The sequence below is a fragment of the Podarcis melisellensis genome (genome assembly GCF_964234715.1).
Source record: "Podarcis melisellensis genome assembly, chromosome: 7".
In the NCBI taxonomy this organism is placed as follows: domain Eukaryota; kingdom Metazoa; phylum Chordata; class Lepidosauria; order Squamata; family Lacertidae; genus Podarcis; species Podarcis melisellensis.
The window spans coordinates 25,101,493-25,117,991 of record NC_138539.1 but is presented as its reverse complement, the minus strand read 5'-3'; the positions used below and the strand labels follow the sequence as shown (position 1 = coordinate 25,117,991).

General features: G+C 44.0%; 1 protein-coding gene across 7 annotated transcripts in view; it reads left to right on the top strand.

Moving 5' to 3' along the window:
* The window catches only part of LOC309374604 (neural-cadherin-like), a 55,682-nt gene that overhangs the window by 26,401 nt on the left and 12,782 nt on the right, over positions 1 to 16,499 (top strand). For all 7 annotated transcript variants that reach the window (XR_014170644.1, XM_081919674.1, XM_081919675.1 and 4 more), the window contains exons 15-23: positions 1,690 to 1,876; positions 2,006 to 2,149; positions 3,714 to 3,997; positions 4,617 to 6,234; positions 8,076 to 8,169; positions 10,527 to 10,711; positions 12,368 to 12,600; positions 13,917 to 14,194; positions 15,756 to 15,970. Coding sequence is in view for 6 of the 7 variants with exons in the window: in XM_081919674.1 (XP_081775800.1) it covers positions 1,690 to 1,876; positions 2,006 to 2,149; positions 3,714 to 3,997; positions 4,617 to 6,234; positions 8,076 to 8,169; positions 10,527 to 10,711; positions 12,368 to 12,600; positions 13,917 to 14,194; positions 15,756 to 15,970 (3,238 nt within the window). In the remaining variant the exon portion in view is untranslated. The remainder of the gene's footprint in view (positions 1 to 1,689; positions 1,877 to 2,005; positions 2,150 to 3,713; positions 3,998 to 4,616; positions 6,235 to 8,075; positions 8,170 to 10,526; positions 10,712 to 12,367; positions 12,601 to 13,916; positions 14,195 to 15,755; positions 15,971 to 16,499) is intronic.

Here is a 16,499-nt window from a genome sequence, read left to right as displayed (position 1 = left end):
TAGAATTGGTCAATTTCAGTTTCTTCGGCACAAGTAGTTGGTGCATAAACTTGGATTACTGTGATGTTAAAAGGTCTGCCTTGGATTCGTATCGAGATCATTCTATCATTTTTGAGATTGCATCCCAGTACAGCTTTCGCCACTCTTTTGTTGACTATGAGGGCCACTCCATTTCTTTTACGGGTTTCTTGCCCACAGTAGTAGATATGATGGTCATCCGAACTGAATTCACCCATTCCCGTCCATTTTAGTTCACTGATGCCCAGGATGTCAATATTTATTCTTGCCATCTCATTTTTGACCACCTCCAACTTACCCAGGTTCATGGTTCTTACATTCCAGGTTCCTATGCAATATTTTTCTTTACAGCATTGGACTTTCCTTTCGCTTCCAGGCATATCCGCAACTGAGCGTCCTTTCGGCTTTGGCCCAGCCGCTTCATCAGCTCTGAATCTACTTGTACTTGCCCTCCGCTCTTCCCCAGTAGCATGTTGGACGCCTTCCGACCTGAGGGGCTCATCTTCCAGCGTCATATCTTTTATATGCCTGTTGTCTTTGTCCATGGAGTTTTCTTGGCAGGGATACTGGAGTGGCTTGCCGGAAGAATTCTTATTTAATGCTAAAGGTTGCATTCTTCTCAGGGGTAATTTGTTAAGGGCTGCATGCTGGCAGTGGGTGAGACCATCTCTTTCCCTGTCTCTGTCCTTCCCTTCTGTCTCTCTCTGTCCTTCCTTTCCCCTTTCTCACCCTCTTCTTTTCATGGGAGAAATAGATTAACTCTGGCTAGAGCCTGAACTGATTGCTTACTCTTGACCTCATGTTAGTGTATTGTAGGGGACCCTTGGACGACTGTGCTGACACTTCCCCCCTCCCCACTTTGTGCTGAGTGGATGGGCCTCTGAGCTTCCATTTTAACTTCCCACGATGCCTCTGAGGTCGCATTACTCAGGGACATTGTGGCAAATTAAAACGGGGACTTTATGCTACTCAGATTTGATAGCAGAAGTGTTATTGCTGTCTGCAGGGCTTATTGGCACGAGAGGACTCCAGAAGACACTTTGCTGAGGGCAGCCTCAGACCTTGAAGCCGTTCTCACATTACTCAATAATCAACGGCAACCAACAGCAGATTCACAAACATAGGAATGTCAGATGCTCCAATGCAAAGATTTAAAGACCAGTGTGTGAATATAAATTGCAGCAATCGGTGAGAGTCCTGAATTGTTCAGTCGTTGACTTGCTTCAGAGCTTATGCCCTCTGTGGCAAGTCCACACAGCTGTTCAAACTTTAGAGTAGCGGTTCTCAACCTTTGGGTCCCCAAATGTTGTTGGACTACAACTCCCATCATCCCTGAGCTCTGGCCTTGCTAGCTAGGGATGATGGGAGTTGTAGTCCAACAATATCTGGGGACCCACAGGTTGAGAAAGACTGCTATAGAGGGTAGAAAACCACAGGCCACACATTTGTGGCTATACTGCGGCTACACAGACCTTTCCCTTCCACACAAACGGTGCTGTTACCTAACTTTCTGTAAGTGCTACAAATGGCATAGGTCTGTGACTGTCGAATATTTATGGCCTTGGAGCTGAACTAAGTTGGATGTCCTTGAGAGTGGTTATGTTCCTGTTTCTGAGCTGTTACGAAGATGGGATAGAGTATAAAGCCCACTCCTATGTTCTTCAATTGCAGGTCCACTATTCAATACTGAAGGACGCTAGTGAAGATTACCAATACTTCAACATTGATTCCAAGTTGGGAGTCATTTCTACCCAGGCATCTTTTGACAGAGAGAAGAGAGGATCTTACTTGATTGAAGTTCATTCCCAGGATTCTTCTGAATCAGCCAGGCCTGGTTTATATGGGCAGCCTAACACAGGTAAACCTCAGTGGGTTTAAAAAAGAACATATAGAGGTTCCTGTGGGTCAAAAGAGGGTTCAGAAAGATGTGCTGCCATTGTGGTCGCCTGAGCCTCCAAAGCCAAATAGCTGATTATTTGCTTTTCAGATACGGCGTATGTGAGGATTTTAATTAGCGACATAAATGACAATGCCCCTGCTTTCCTGCATTCGGTGTATGAAATTAATATAGATGAAGACGAGGATGTTGGGTATGCATTTTTGACGGCAACAGCTGATGACAAAGATGAAGGTACACAAACATAGGTTTATTTTATGTGTTGTACAGTCTTGACTGAAACCTCTCTAATCAGGAAGCAGTATTGAGACTACGGCAGGCTGTTCCAGAAGATGAGGTGACAGCTGTCCTGTCTTCAAAGGAGCTTTTTCTATATATGGTACAGGAACAGGTTTATAGAATGTGGAATAGAACAGTAATGGCAAAAATTGCATGTCATGTACTTTTCAAAATACGACTATTTGGAAACTAGCTTTATTCAGACCTTTCTTAATGTTCTGTAAAGAGAACCGTGATAATTTTTTTAAGCATTTCTCATAAGCTAATTATACCCCCCCCCCTTTTCTTTTAAAAAAAGGAAAGTAGACGAGGACCTTTTGAGTTAGAATATAGCTAAGCTAAAAGCTTTTGGCTAGTATCTCACATGTGTTAGTATCTTTGCCTGGCACTCTTACATTCCCAAGGTTTTTTAATTTAAATAGGATGGATCATAATTTTGGACTGACGCCCATCAAGAGTTGGTTAAAATAACAAAGGGACTTGTTATTTTCGTGCCGGAATTGTTATTTATAGGGCAAAATGCTGCTATTAAATTGGAGGACTTACTGCATTTTTTGCTAATTGCCGTTAACGAACTGTAGTCCAAAGGTGGAAAGCTTTGGAAAGTCTAAATATTGCTGCTTAGTATTAAAATGTCTGGACAGTTGCAGTTTCAGAAAAGATTACATGCAATGCACAAGTTCTGCAAGGCGGGAAGAAAGCACAAACCTTCTGTGCCACTGGGGATGAAACTGTATTTTGTATATTTCTGACCATAATACACAAAGACACTTAACAGCACTTGCTGTACATATTTGGAAGCCATATACTCTTTATGGTGCTATTCTCTTTTTACAGAATATATTGCACTGTCGTGTCAGTAGCAGTTCCTATTTGTACATTACTCCTAAATTGGGACAGTTTTCTGTAGTTTGGTATTTATGCCTACAGCATTATAATAAAATGCAAAGTAATAATAATGACATAAGAGAGAGGTACCTAGCCTCTGGATTCACGTCAGAGTCTTGCTATACAGACGGTTTACTTTAGAAGCAGGCATGCATGACCCTTCTACATTTTGGGTTGGATCCAAGCATACGATGCAATCCTAACCTTGTCTACTCAGAACTAAGCCCTATTGAATTCAGCAGGGCTTACTTCTAAGTTAGTGGGGTTAGAACTGAAGCCTTAGTCCAGGCATAGGCAAACCTGGCCATCCAGATGTTTTGGGACTACAATTCCCATCATCCTTGACCACAGGTCATTAGCTAGGGATCATGGGAGTTGTAGTCCCAAAATATCTGGAGGGCCAAGTTTGCCTATGCCTGCCTTAGTCATACTGAGAGTAGACCCACTGAACCACATGGCTCTTAAGTCAGTTGATTTCAATGGGTCTACTCTTAAGCAAGACTAAGTCTGGATGTAAACTTTTCTTGTTTTTTTCAAAATTCTTCTGAAAGTAATGTTGGGATAGACCCTAGTGCTCAGAGATCTCCCGGGATGTGATAAGGATAATATGGTAGCAACCTCGTGTTTTTAGGATCTAACGCCAAGCTCAGATATCAGATCACTTCAGGAAATGAGCGAGGAGATTTTTACGTGGAACCTGAGATGGGAACTCTGTTGATTGCCCAGTGTCTTGACTATGAACAAGAACAGCATTATGAGCTTCAGTTGGTAGCTTCTGATGGAAAATGGGAGAACCACACCCTTGTTATCATCAATGTAGTCAATAAGAATGATGAAGCCCCTGTCTTCTCCCAGGACGAATACCATAGCAGTGTCTTGGAGGAACTTACTGATCTGCCGGTAACTGTTTTACGGGTAAGCAGGGTAAATCTGGGTTCAAAAATTATACAAATGACACTAGTGGAAAATTCCAGCAACTTAAAAGAATTGCAATTCTTGAAATCAAAGCATATTCACTCAGTTTTGAGGAGCTTCGTTGAGTTTATTCTCCATAGTAAGTGTGGGTTTGCGTTTAGGATTGCAGACTAATTCAAGTAATGTGAATTTCTGGATACTAACTGTACATTTACATCATGTCATTGTTTTTGGGTTTCTACCAGACTCCATAGTGATCTCAGCTGGTTGCAATACAGCTATCATGTTTGGGCTTTTATTTTTATTATTTCAATGTATGCATTGCCTATCCAGATAATAGTGTGCAAAGTGATTAAGAACAAACAAAGTATAACATAAAACAAACATCGTCAAATATAAACCGATGTACAAGACAAGGTTTTTAAAAAACCCAGATCAATGAAACAGCCAGTTAAAAGCAGCAGGAAAACCCCCCAGGTGAGCTTGATGGCTAAAAACCTTTCTAAATAATGTATCTGTTGTCAGAAAACCACTCGTGGGGAGGCACTAAGATGGCCTCCATAGGAAGGGAATTCCAAAGTTTAGGTGTTTGGTGCTTAACCTTTGTGCTTGCTTTCAGGTTTCTGCAACTGATCCCGATCAGGAAGCTGACCAGAGTGCCCTTCGCTACTCATTGCACGGTCAGGGTGCCCAAGCGGAGTTCACTATCAGTGAGTACACAGGCGAGATCACTGCAAATGAGAAGCTGGACCGGGAAAAACGGTCCGTGTGGCGCTTCCTTGTTCTTGCTACAGATGAGGATGGGGAGGGTCTAACAGGCTTCGCTGATGTCATCATTGAAGTGACGGACGCGAACGACAACCCGCCTCTTTTCCTTTGTGCCTCGGACGGTTGCTTTATGGGGCAAATTCCAGAAGACGCCCCCGCTGACTCCACCGTCATGGAGATGTCGGCGGTAGACCTTGATGACCCCAGAGCTGGGAAGAATGCCATGTTAACCTACAGTATTATTCAGAACGTCCAAAACGAGATTAACCTCAACCTGTTCTCAGTTAACCCAGCTACTGGCACCATCTACACTGTGTTGGGATCCTTAGACAGGGAGAAAGAAGACCGGTACCTGGTGGTGGTTGAGGCGAAAGATGGAGGAGGCCTGACTGGAACAGGGACTGCCACTATTTTGGTCACTGACGTAAATGACCACACGCCAACCTTCACGCAAAAGATCTACACGGCCTTTGTCTCCGAGGGCGCAAGCCTCAGCGCTGAAGTTGCTGTGGTGTCAGCTACTGATGGGGATGAAGGAGAAAACGCTGTGGTGGCTTTCAGCATCGTAGGTGGAGATGAGGACCACAAATTCTTTATTGAGACGGACAAAGCAGACAAACGCGGTATAATTCGACTGAGGAAGCGGATAGATTTCGAGAAACCCCACGAGAGGGTGTTTAACTTGACCGTAAAAGCAGAGGACCTGGCTTTTTCCAGCATAGCTCACTGTGTCATCTATGTGGAGGACTCCAATGACCACGCTCCTCTGTTTTACCCACAATTCTATGAGGTAGCAGGTCTGGCTGAAGACGTCCCCCTTGGAACTAAAGTGGTCCAGGTTATTGCTGTCGATTTAGATTCCGGGCTGAATGGACGGTTCTCTTACCGCCTGCTAAATAAGTCGGACCCAAATGGGAAGTTCTCTGTGGCTACTGATGGCTGGGTCCTTGTGGCAGGTCTTCTGGATTATGAAACTGTGGCACAGTACCAACTCGTGGTCATCGCTACAGATATGGGACAGCCTCCTTTGAGCGGCAGTGCCACAGTCCTCGTGGCTCTTCAGGATGTAAACGACAACGGACCCGAGTTTGAGGCGCAGTACAACCCAGTAGTTTGGGAAAACACTCCTTCTCCTCAGATTGTCCAGATGAACGATACCTCAACGCTTTTGTACGCTAAGGACAGGGACAGCCCAGTAAACGGGGCGCCTTTCTCCTTTCACTTACTGAGCGACTTTGGCAGCGTGACTTATTTTAATTTGCAGGACTTCAGCAACGGGAGTGCAATGCTAACTGCACTGCACACATTTGACAGGGAGGTGCACAAGGTATTTGAATTGCGGATTCTCATTGCTGACAGCGGGAACCCTCCCATGAGCTCAACCAACACATTAACTGTGAATATTGGAGACCGAAATGACCACCCTCATGCTGCTGGCTTCATGGAGTGCCTCATCTACAGCTACAACGGTAAGCTGATGGTGATGAAGCTGGCTTGCATGCTTAAAGGAGACTGCCTTATTCCAGGTCATGTTTTGTACATCTACCTTGGTATTGTCTACTCAAACTGGCAGCAGCTCTGCAGGGTCTCAGGCTCATTTTTCCCACCAGCTGATCCTTAAAAAATACAAAAAACCCCAGAAACTCTGATGCCAGGGGTGGAACATGAGACCTTCTTCATGCAGAGCATGTGACTTGCCACGAAGCTATCTATGGTCATGCCTGTATTCTGCATTCTTATAACCTGCATTCCCTGTTCAGTTTCAGAACACCTTGGGTGAACATTAAGATGCATACAGAGGTGTTCTTGGTGAATCCCCTCCCAACTTTACATCTCCAATTGGCTTTACGTTGATGCATTCTTCCCAAAGATTTATGTGTTATAAATTTGGGTGCATTTGGGGGAAGGAGTAAAAATAGTACTAAAGAAAGACGGGTGAGTTGAATGTGTTCCTTCGTGCAGTGTCTTCCAAAGTCTGTTCTGGCGAATGCCCAACAGCTTGCCTACTACCATCAATCTTCCCCTTAAATCACATGGCAGTAGTGATTGTCACGTCCATCAGGCTGTTATGCAAGCAGAGACTGGCACCTGCTGTGCTGTTTGGCATTCTGCCTATCTATCCTTACTAAAAAGCATTATGTTTAGCCCTTCTTTTTAAGAGAAGTGTGAATGAGTGCAAACCAGGCTTGGGGAACCTTCTGCTCATGGGTCTAATTAGGTCCCAATTTGGCCCATGAGGATGTTTTCCCTTAACCCACACCCACCTCCCTTTACACCTTACATCATGTGTGATAATTGGCTGATGGGTGGTGTTTCAATACACCATGCTCTTTGCAAGATTGCCCCATCACCTGGCATAACTGTCTTGTCAAGTGACTGACAGGTCAAATTTGATTGACTGTCACATTTGGCCCACAAGAGTTAGAGGAGAGAAGGATCTGGGCTGCTTCACAGATCTAATTCTAGTGCATGCTGAAATCCTGATATGGGACCAATGATCCATGTGTGGAAAGCACTTTGAAGTTGCAGGGTATTTTGTTGATTTCCCCCACCAGCTGCAGAGCATGCTACAACTTCTGAAAAGCCACTCCAGATGGGGAGAGGACTTTACATGGGGGGGGGGGACAGGGGCTGGAACTGGCACATCCCCCCCCCCCCCAGTGCATGGATCATTCCTCAGTGGTTGAGCTCATGCATTGCATGCAGAAGGTCATAGGTACAATCCCTGGCATCTTCAGGTAGGGCTGAGAAAGACTTCTGTTGTCTGAAATTGTGGAGAGCAATGGTGAGTCAGTGTAGAGAATAGTGAGAGCAGTGGTCCGACTAGGCATAAAGCAGGTCCCTCTGCTCTTCCCTAGGAATTGTTAGGTCCAAGCTTCAGGTGGCATAGGGGCCTGAACAAGAATTTTGGTGATTGGTGAGCTTGGCATAGTTCCCATGATCCTTACCTGGCTGGTTTCTGAGTCTCCGTATTTCCTTTTCTGAGACATTCCCTTCACTTAAAAAAATTTTTTTCTTGATTGTCTCAATTCACTAAACATGACTTTCCTTGGTTCACCTTGGAACAAGAGTTTTCTTGCCCCAAATTTTGTTTTCGTAGGCATACAGCCTAGGTGTGTGTCAGCTTGCAGGTGTTGATATCTTGCACTGATATCTCAGCAGCACAACATACTTCCAGAATAGTTGAAAAGTACACATGATAGGAGAATAAAATGAATAGTATTTTTTTACACATGCAGAATGCCTTCTTACATTTACGTAAGTAGTAGATTTTCTTCTTTTTTCCCATTTTTCTTCTCTTTTTTTAAAGGTATCCTACCCACAACTGTACTGGGTCAGATTCATGCCCCAGACAACGATGACTGGGACCACAAGACGTATCACTTTGAAGGGAAAGCACCCAGGTAAATGTCAAGTTTTTATGTTTTTGAAAATAGCTCTCTCTTAATGAGAGAGTCGAGTATCAGAAACGGGTAGCTGTTCTGAAAACTAATGCAGTATAGCTTCACAGAACACATGGGCTGCATTCACACATCATACTAAATCAGGGTTGCCAACATGGTGGTTGATACATCTGAGCACCCACACAAACGCACACATTACCCCCTTTGTCTTAAGGTGCTAAGAGTGGTTTCCTTTTTCTACCTTAAGAACAACATAGAGCTGAAGAAGGAAGTTGGAGGAGGGGACTCTCTTCCCCACTTCCTCTTTCAGCTCTATGTGTTTTCAAGGCCCAGATGGATTCTGCTGAATCTGACTTTTACCCAGCTCTTAGAAATGTGAAATGTATGCACACTTGATTTCTGGGTTTTGTTTTGTTTTAAAGATAGGTTGCTAAGGTAGGGGAGTAACCAAAGGCATAGTGCCCACTTGCCCAAAAATCTAATTGTGTCTGTAGGCCTAAAAGTGTTGGCAAAGGTGGACATAGGAAAACATTTTCGGCTATCATTATTAAGACTATTGAGATTTCTAGATATAAATTGCTGGGCCCTATGCTTCACTTATGGGGCAATTTGCACAAGACAATGTAATCTACCTATTAAAAAATTAATATTATGTGCACCCCAGACTTCAAACTATGAGAGATTTCAGGGGTGCAAGTATGGGCCACAGGTTTGGTTTCTTTAGAAGGAAAGTCCTTAAGAGATGATGTGTGTTTTTGCAGTGCACTAATATGCAAATTTCATACTTCAAGGTGATTTGGGAAGGGCAGGAGTCCCCAAAAGGTGGTGTGCCGCTGCCCAGAAGCAGAGGTGCTGCCACTCACTGAGAAGTGGGGGGGGGGGAGCAGTGAGGTGGTTGACACTGTGCAGACACATCAGCAGGAATGCTGGATTGGCTTTTCCACTGAGCCCGCAGAGCACAGGTTGCTTAGTTCCTTTCCCTCCAGGAGGGCAGTAACTTCGCTGGCCAGGAGTTCAGGTGTGTGAGTGCCACCTTTTCTCACTTACTGCTCCTGGACAAATTTATTTTAAGGATCAACAGGTGAGCATAACCAATTATACTGGGGAGCAGATAAATTTACCAGAGGGTAAATTCACATGAAATGCAATGAGCCAACACAGCAATGAAAATCAAGCAGATGATGTGACAACAAGCATTTGTTGTTATTTCATTTAATAAAATTTATACACCACTTAAGTCAACAGAGAGCTCTAGCCACAATTTGTTGTTGTTTTTTTATAAAATTTTTATTGGTTTTTCAAACACATAATAAAAAACAAACACATCACAAAACAAAAACATACACAACATTAAACATATATCGACTTCCCCATACCTCCCTTTCGCTGCATCCTTATTCCAAAGTTCTTTAGCAACCCTTTAGTCAGTTCATCTAATTAACTTCCTTTTCATTAAATTTCCTTAAGTTTGTTAGTTACAGCTGTAATTCTCTACTTCTTACCCCTTGACATCCTAACGTTCCTCAATTTTACAACAATTTTTAAGATATATTTTGAATTTCTTCCAATCCTCTTCCACCGTCTCTTTCCCCTGGTCGCGGATTCTGCCGGTCATCTCTGCCAATCCCATAAAGTCTATCACCTTTGTCTGCCATTCTTCCAGAGTAGGTAGTTCTTGCATCTTCCAATACTTTGCCAGAAGAATTCTTGCTGCTGTAGTTGCATACATAAAGAAAGTCCTATCCTTTTTTGGCACCATTTGGCCAACCATGCCCAGGAGAAAAGCCTCAGGTTTCTTAGAAAAAGTCCATTTAAGGACTTTCTTAATTTCATTGTAGATCATTTCCCAAAAGGCTTTAATCTTTGGGCAGGTCCACCAAAGGTGGTAAAAGGTACCTTCAGCCTCATTACATTTCCAGCATTTGTTATTGGGCAAATGGTAAATTTTTGCAAGCTTGACTGGGGTCATGTACCACCTGTAAATCATTTTCATTATGTTTTCTTTTAAGGCATTACATGCCGTGAACTTAACACCAGTGGTCCATAACTGTTCCCAGTCAGCAAACATAATGTCATGACCGATATCCTGTACCCATTTAATCATAGCTGATTTCACCGTTTCATCCTGTGTATTCCATTTCAACAGCAAGTTATACATCCTAGACAAGTTTTTAGTATTGGGTTCTAACAGTTCTGTTTCTAACTTTGACCTCTCCTTCTGAAATCCTATTTTCCTATCCTGTTTAAATGTCTCATTTATCTGACGGTAATGTAACCAATCTCGAACTTTGGACTTTAGTGCTCTAGCCACAATTTGATCGGGTGATACCATGAATGGTTTCTTCCTCTCCTCTCAGGTATTTTATCCTGAATGACAATTCTGGCTTACTAAGTATCAAAGAAGGAACTCCTTCAGGAACGTATGACATAAGAGTGAAAGTTACAGATGGCATCTGGCCTGATGTGGTCTCCACTGTAAGGGTGGTTGTGAAAGAAATCAAGGAAGAAGCTGCCCACAATGCAGGATCTATCCGAATAAGAGGTAAAAGATGAATTGTAAGCATCTTCTGGAGGTCAGTTAGCATTGTTGAGACTCCTGAATGCCCACCAAGGCCTGCGACTGAGTCACTAAGGACTCATGACCAGGGGTATCAAAGGTTGCAATGTAACAGGTTCATGAGGGTATCATTGTTCTCTTGGTGGAAGGTTGTTGACCCAGGGCCCAGGAGAGTGATATTCTAGGACAGGGGTGGGGAACCTTTTCTGGCTGGAGCGCATAGTCTTTATCAACCCCAACTCTGGCGGGCCAATGTTGACAAGGCGGGCTGGACCTCTGGACCACCTGACATAGTGGCATCAGTGATGCTTTCCCTTGAAACCTTGTTTGTCGAGACTTTAAGGTGAACCATTTGGCTTTCCTGGGATGTTTACAAAGGGGTTTCAGTTAAATCCCCCTTTATGCTTCTCTTTCAAACCTCCACATGTGTTTAAGGGAGAAGCGTGCGGATGGGGAATTGAAGGCTTTATTTACTACCTTCCTCCCCCACCCTGGTCGCTGCCATCTTGTGAAAAGGGAGAGGAAAAGAGCCTGCAGTTTGAAGTGCAGGTCCCCCCTCTAACTTTGCGCAGCAGCAGAAGAGAGGGCATCTGCAAAGCTGCTGCTCTCTGAAGGGGTGTCCCTCTCCTGTAAACATTGCTGCAGTGATGTTTAAAGAGCAAAGAAGGCTGCTTCAGGGAGCAGTTTTACAAACCCATTCAAACAAACTGGAGTGGAGCAGCTGTTGTAAAGCCTTTGCAAAAGCCTCTTTGAAGTAGCTAATGCAGGCATGTTGCTTCAAAGGACGCTTTTGCATCCCTGGTATAGAAGACAGAAAGTGATTGCTCACTGTCAGCAACCTTCCCTGGTTGGATTCCAGCACAAGCTAACTCAACTGGCCCCCAGTATCAGTAGGAGAAGAGCGGTCTGCACCCTCAAATGCTGCCATGACTAGTGATGGGAAACACTGTCAATTATGATTTCTGTCAAGTTCCAATTTTTTCCATTCTCATTTTCAAATCGGTCTGCCACTCCTTTTTAATAAAACTTTCTTACAAAAATTCACCAGCATTTTAGGGTACATTTTTCTATACTTGTGTTTGTATGCAATTTTGTCTAAACTGCAAAGCAGTTTACCTAATAAGAGTGCATTTTAATGCAAACATTACCCTGTTTATGCATTTTTGTATTCATCACTTGGCTAGAAAGCTGCATTGCAAAATTCAGAGAAGTGTGAATTTCAAACGATGGCTATGTTTCAGGTCGTGAATTTTTTTCTGTGCGTGCAAAATTTGGCATGTCCACCTTTACATATGAACTGAATCAAATATCTCCCCCATACCTAGTCATGGCATCCCCCAAAACCAGGATTTCAGGTCAGTTTAATAGCCCAAGGTTTCCTGCAACACGTCTTGTCCCTTGGTAGAGGCCACCGGTAACCATGGAATACCAAGATGTTGGTAAAGTAGTATGTGTTTAAAAAAATTAAGGTTTAGGTGTGAGATTGGATAAATTTTCAAGGGATGAATTCCTATGAACTTTCTGGAAGTGGTCTTGCCTTTTAGAGAGGAGATGCCTGAATGTTTTTATTTCACCGTTGCTTCAGTGTCAGGCTTGGAAATTTGCGTGTGTGTGTATATATATATATATATATATTTACAGATATCACTGCAGAGGATTTTATATATCAGTCATCTGAGAGTGAAAGTAAGTACAACCAAATGAAGAAGCTTTTTTCAGAAATCATACCAGCCCAACTTGAAAATGTCCACATCTTCAGTGTCTTGAACAGCCCAGGCAAAACACAAGGAGTAGATGTATGGTTTGCAATTCATGGATCACCCTATTACAAAGCAGAAAAACTTAACGGAAATGTTGCTGTGTCCAAAGCACGGGTAAGTGGTGTTTGTTTGTCATTCCCCCCCACCCCCAACAACTTGCAATTCTAGGCAACATTTTTAATGAAGTCTCTACAGAACCTATCTGATGGAATCTTTGTGGATTTCCTTCTAAATTTTATTCCAGATTTTGAGAGTGCAATTTTGCATGGGAAACACACGGCAGCTACTTCATGATCAAACAGGTTTGAAGATAGTCTTTCCCCCAAAGAACTCCACTCTGCAGGGGGAGTGGACCTGTTGAGATGGCCCACCTGTGGGGACTGGTGGAATCTGATGGTTTCCTAAACACCTGGTGGTGTGCAGGCAAAATAAATAAATAAATGGAGAGGGGGAGGGGGCAGCGGCAGCTGGAGCACAGGTAGTGTAAATCCCAGTTTGAACCTGAGGATATACAGTCGTACCTCGGAAGTCGAATGGAATCCGTTCCGGAAGTCTGTTCAGCTTCCAAAACGTTCAGAAACCAAGGTGCGGCTTCCGATTGGCTGCAGGAAACTCCTGCAGCCAATCAGAAGCTGCAGAACCCACGTTGGACGTTCGGGTTCCAAAGAACGTTCGCAAACTGGAACACTCACTTCCGGGTTTGCAGTGTTTGGGAGTCAAAAGGTTCGAGTCGTAAAGCATTCGACTTCCAAGGTATGACTGTATCACCATTCTTACCGTCGGGCAATGATAGCAGGAAAAGCCATCCAGCAAAACTTTTCCAAGTGGTGAGTGGACTCTTGCCATGTGGCCAAGAGAGTGTTGCTCTTACGTCCTCTGAAGCCTGCTGTAACGATTCTACAGATTTCTAAATGCAATAAGAAATAAAAAATTCCTGAGGGACAAAATGGCTCAGAGTCACACAGAGCTGGACATCACAGTTATAGCTTGCCCAGTGAACGGACAGTTTCAGTTATTGGAGTGGGGAAGCTGCTTGGAGAAGCAAGGCCATTAACCTGCCCCCTTTCCCATCTTGGCTTCTTAGAGCTGGCTGAAGGAGACTTTACAGGGTGGGTCCAGTGGGTCATTGGAGGAGAGCTGATGGCAGTTGTTGTCCAAAACATCTGGAGGGTACCAGGGTTGCTGAAAGCTCCACTAGCTTAAGACTAAACAGAACATTGGGTTTAATCTAATTCAGTCCAGACTTTTTAAGAATAAATACGTTGCTTGGCACTGCTTGCTATGAGACAACTGCAGCAGAGCCCAAAAGGTATCATTTGTGAAGGCACCTGTAGAGTCTTCAAAGAGGTGTTTTTAGTCTAGCTCTCTTGTGCATTTGGGGTTCCTTTAAAAAAAACAAAATGCTGAAAACTAGATCTAACCCACAACAGCTGGAAACCATCCTGAATATCAGCATCACACAAGTTGGCATAGACGAGTGCGCAACTGAAAACTGTTCTCATAGCGCCGGATGCACCAGCAAAAATGAATTCAGTGCTCTTCCCACGATTACTTCTTCCGGAAATGTTTTGCTGGCCTCCATTACAGTACTGAGCAGTGCCCAGTGTACTTGCGAAGCTCGGGAGAGAAAGCACCATTCTTGTTCCTCCTACCGGATCAATCCATGCTTTAATGGTGGCACCTGTACAGACACAGACCTGGGCTACAGGTTAGTAGATTGGCTTATGATTGAGTTGTGTTGTTGTTTTTAAAAAGTGCCAACCTTTATGTGGGGTTGGGGAACTGGATCAGGGTAGTGCTCCAGATTCGAAAGTAGCCAACCCTCTGCAGGCCTCTTTTGACAGGCGGGTGGGGCCACTCAGCTGCCAGTCACTTGACATCATATAAAGCTATGCGATTTGAACAGCTGCAAAGGAAGAATGGGCTCCCCCTCCTTCCGTTGCTGTCATAGCTTGAAGGTTTGCCTCACAAACTTCCCGCTCCTGACATCAAGTGTGGAAAATGTGGGTGCTGTTGACACAAAATGACCTGGTGACCCGCCCTTAGAGACAGGGCAAGTCTCAAGAGGCTTTATAGTGAAGAAATGTTCAAGGCGGATTACAAAAATTCCAACTAAAAGCACAGTAAAGGAAATACCATTCGCAGATTATATACTCGAGTCACCTTATATGCTAATAACCAATTCTAATGTAGCTGAAACACCACCACCTGCACACAAGAGGGAAGTATCTTGAAGCTTGGGAGAATCCCAGGTTTTGCAGAATTATACATCTTTGACCCCAGACATGTTTCTGGAATGGCTTCATAGCTGTCATATTTTTCCAAGACACAAGATGGCAATGTTGGGCTTTGAAGTTAAATCTCTATGGTTTCAAGCTTAAGGATAGCTCCTCTTGCCTCTCCGATCAACTCTTTCCTACAACCAATGAATAGAAGTGGACCCATTATATCTGAAAGGAAATTATTCCCCTGCAAAAAATGTTTTGGGTTTTTGTCTCCTTTCTCCTCCTGAAACATTGTCTGCCATCTCTTAAGTACTTCTCACTGTACAGTGAACTTCCCCATTTCTTTATTTGTGGATGTCCATTAGGCCCTTTAGATACACTTATACTAAAGAATTTAGAAGAATTTTGTTTTGTTAGGTTTAGTGTGTGTATGTAGGAGATATATACCACCTTCCTTCTGAGGAACTCAAGGCAGTGTACATAGTCCCCCCCCTCCCCGTAATTTTTAATCCTCACAACAACACACTGAAGTAGATAATTCTGAGAAATAATGGCTATTTCAGGGTCATCCATTGAGCTTAACGGCTGAGGAGAATTCTTCCCTGCCCTCATCTGACACCATAACCCAAGGTGGGGAACCTGTGGCCCTCTAAATGTCACTGGACTACAACTCCCATCACCCCTGCTCATTAGCCAAGCCACCCATCTTAGTGGCCCTCACTGCCTCCTGCTGGAGTGAGTTACATAGTTTAACTATGTGCTGTGTGAAGAAACTCCATCTGTACGTTACTACTACTAACAATAATCTTGAAAAAGGGGGGGGGGGTTGTTGCCTGCCCTTAACCAGAAGATCTCGAGGCGGGTTAAGTAATGTACAAATAATAAACTAAAATCAGTTTAAACAACTATCAGGAAGAATAAGATGAGTCCTAGAAACCATTCTTCCGGTGGCAAAGGGTAGCTGCTATGCTCTCTGACTTGCAATGCCTGCCGGCCTAGGGGTAGAGAGAAGGGCAGGAATAACACGTCAGTTTATTTCTGCAGCTGCAAGTGCCCCATGGCTTTCCATGGGCCTGAATGCCAGCAGACACAGCACACCTTCCGAGGACACGGATATGCCTGGTTCCCGACCCTCAAGCCTTGCTTTCAGAGCCGTATCTCGCTGGATTTCATTACCGAAGCAGCCAATGGACTTCTGCTTTACAACGGGCCCATGACACGCCTGAAGCCGGGGGAAGCAGAGGATTTCATTGCCTTAGGTGAAAGATTTCTGTTTCTCTCCTTCTGTACTACTGGATCATAAAGCAGGGGTTGGGAACCATCCCCCCCGGCATTCCCTCAGGGCCACATGCTAGTGATGGGTAGGGCCAGAGGCAAAATGGGTAGAGCAGTGGAAGTGATTCGAAAGGCCTCTGGACTATAACAGTACAGACACTGAGGTCCAGCTCCAAGGGCCTTCTGGCGGTTCCCTCACTGTGAGAAGTGAAGTTTAAAAGGAACAAGGCAGAGGCCCTTCTTGGTAGCGGCACCCGCCCTGTGGAACACCCTCCCACCAGATGTCAAGGAGATAAACAGCTACACAACTTTCTGAAGACATCTGAAAGCAGCCCTGCATGGGGAAGTTTTTAATGTTTGATATTTGTTTGCCGTGTTTTATTCTGTTGGAGGCTGCCTAGAATGGCTGGGACAACCCAGTCAGTTGGGCGGGATATAAATAATAAGCTTATTATTATTATTATTTCTCATTTTGCTCTGTACACCTAAGGTATATTGCTCTTCCAACTGTAT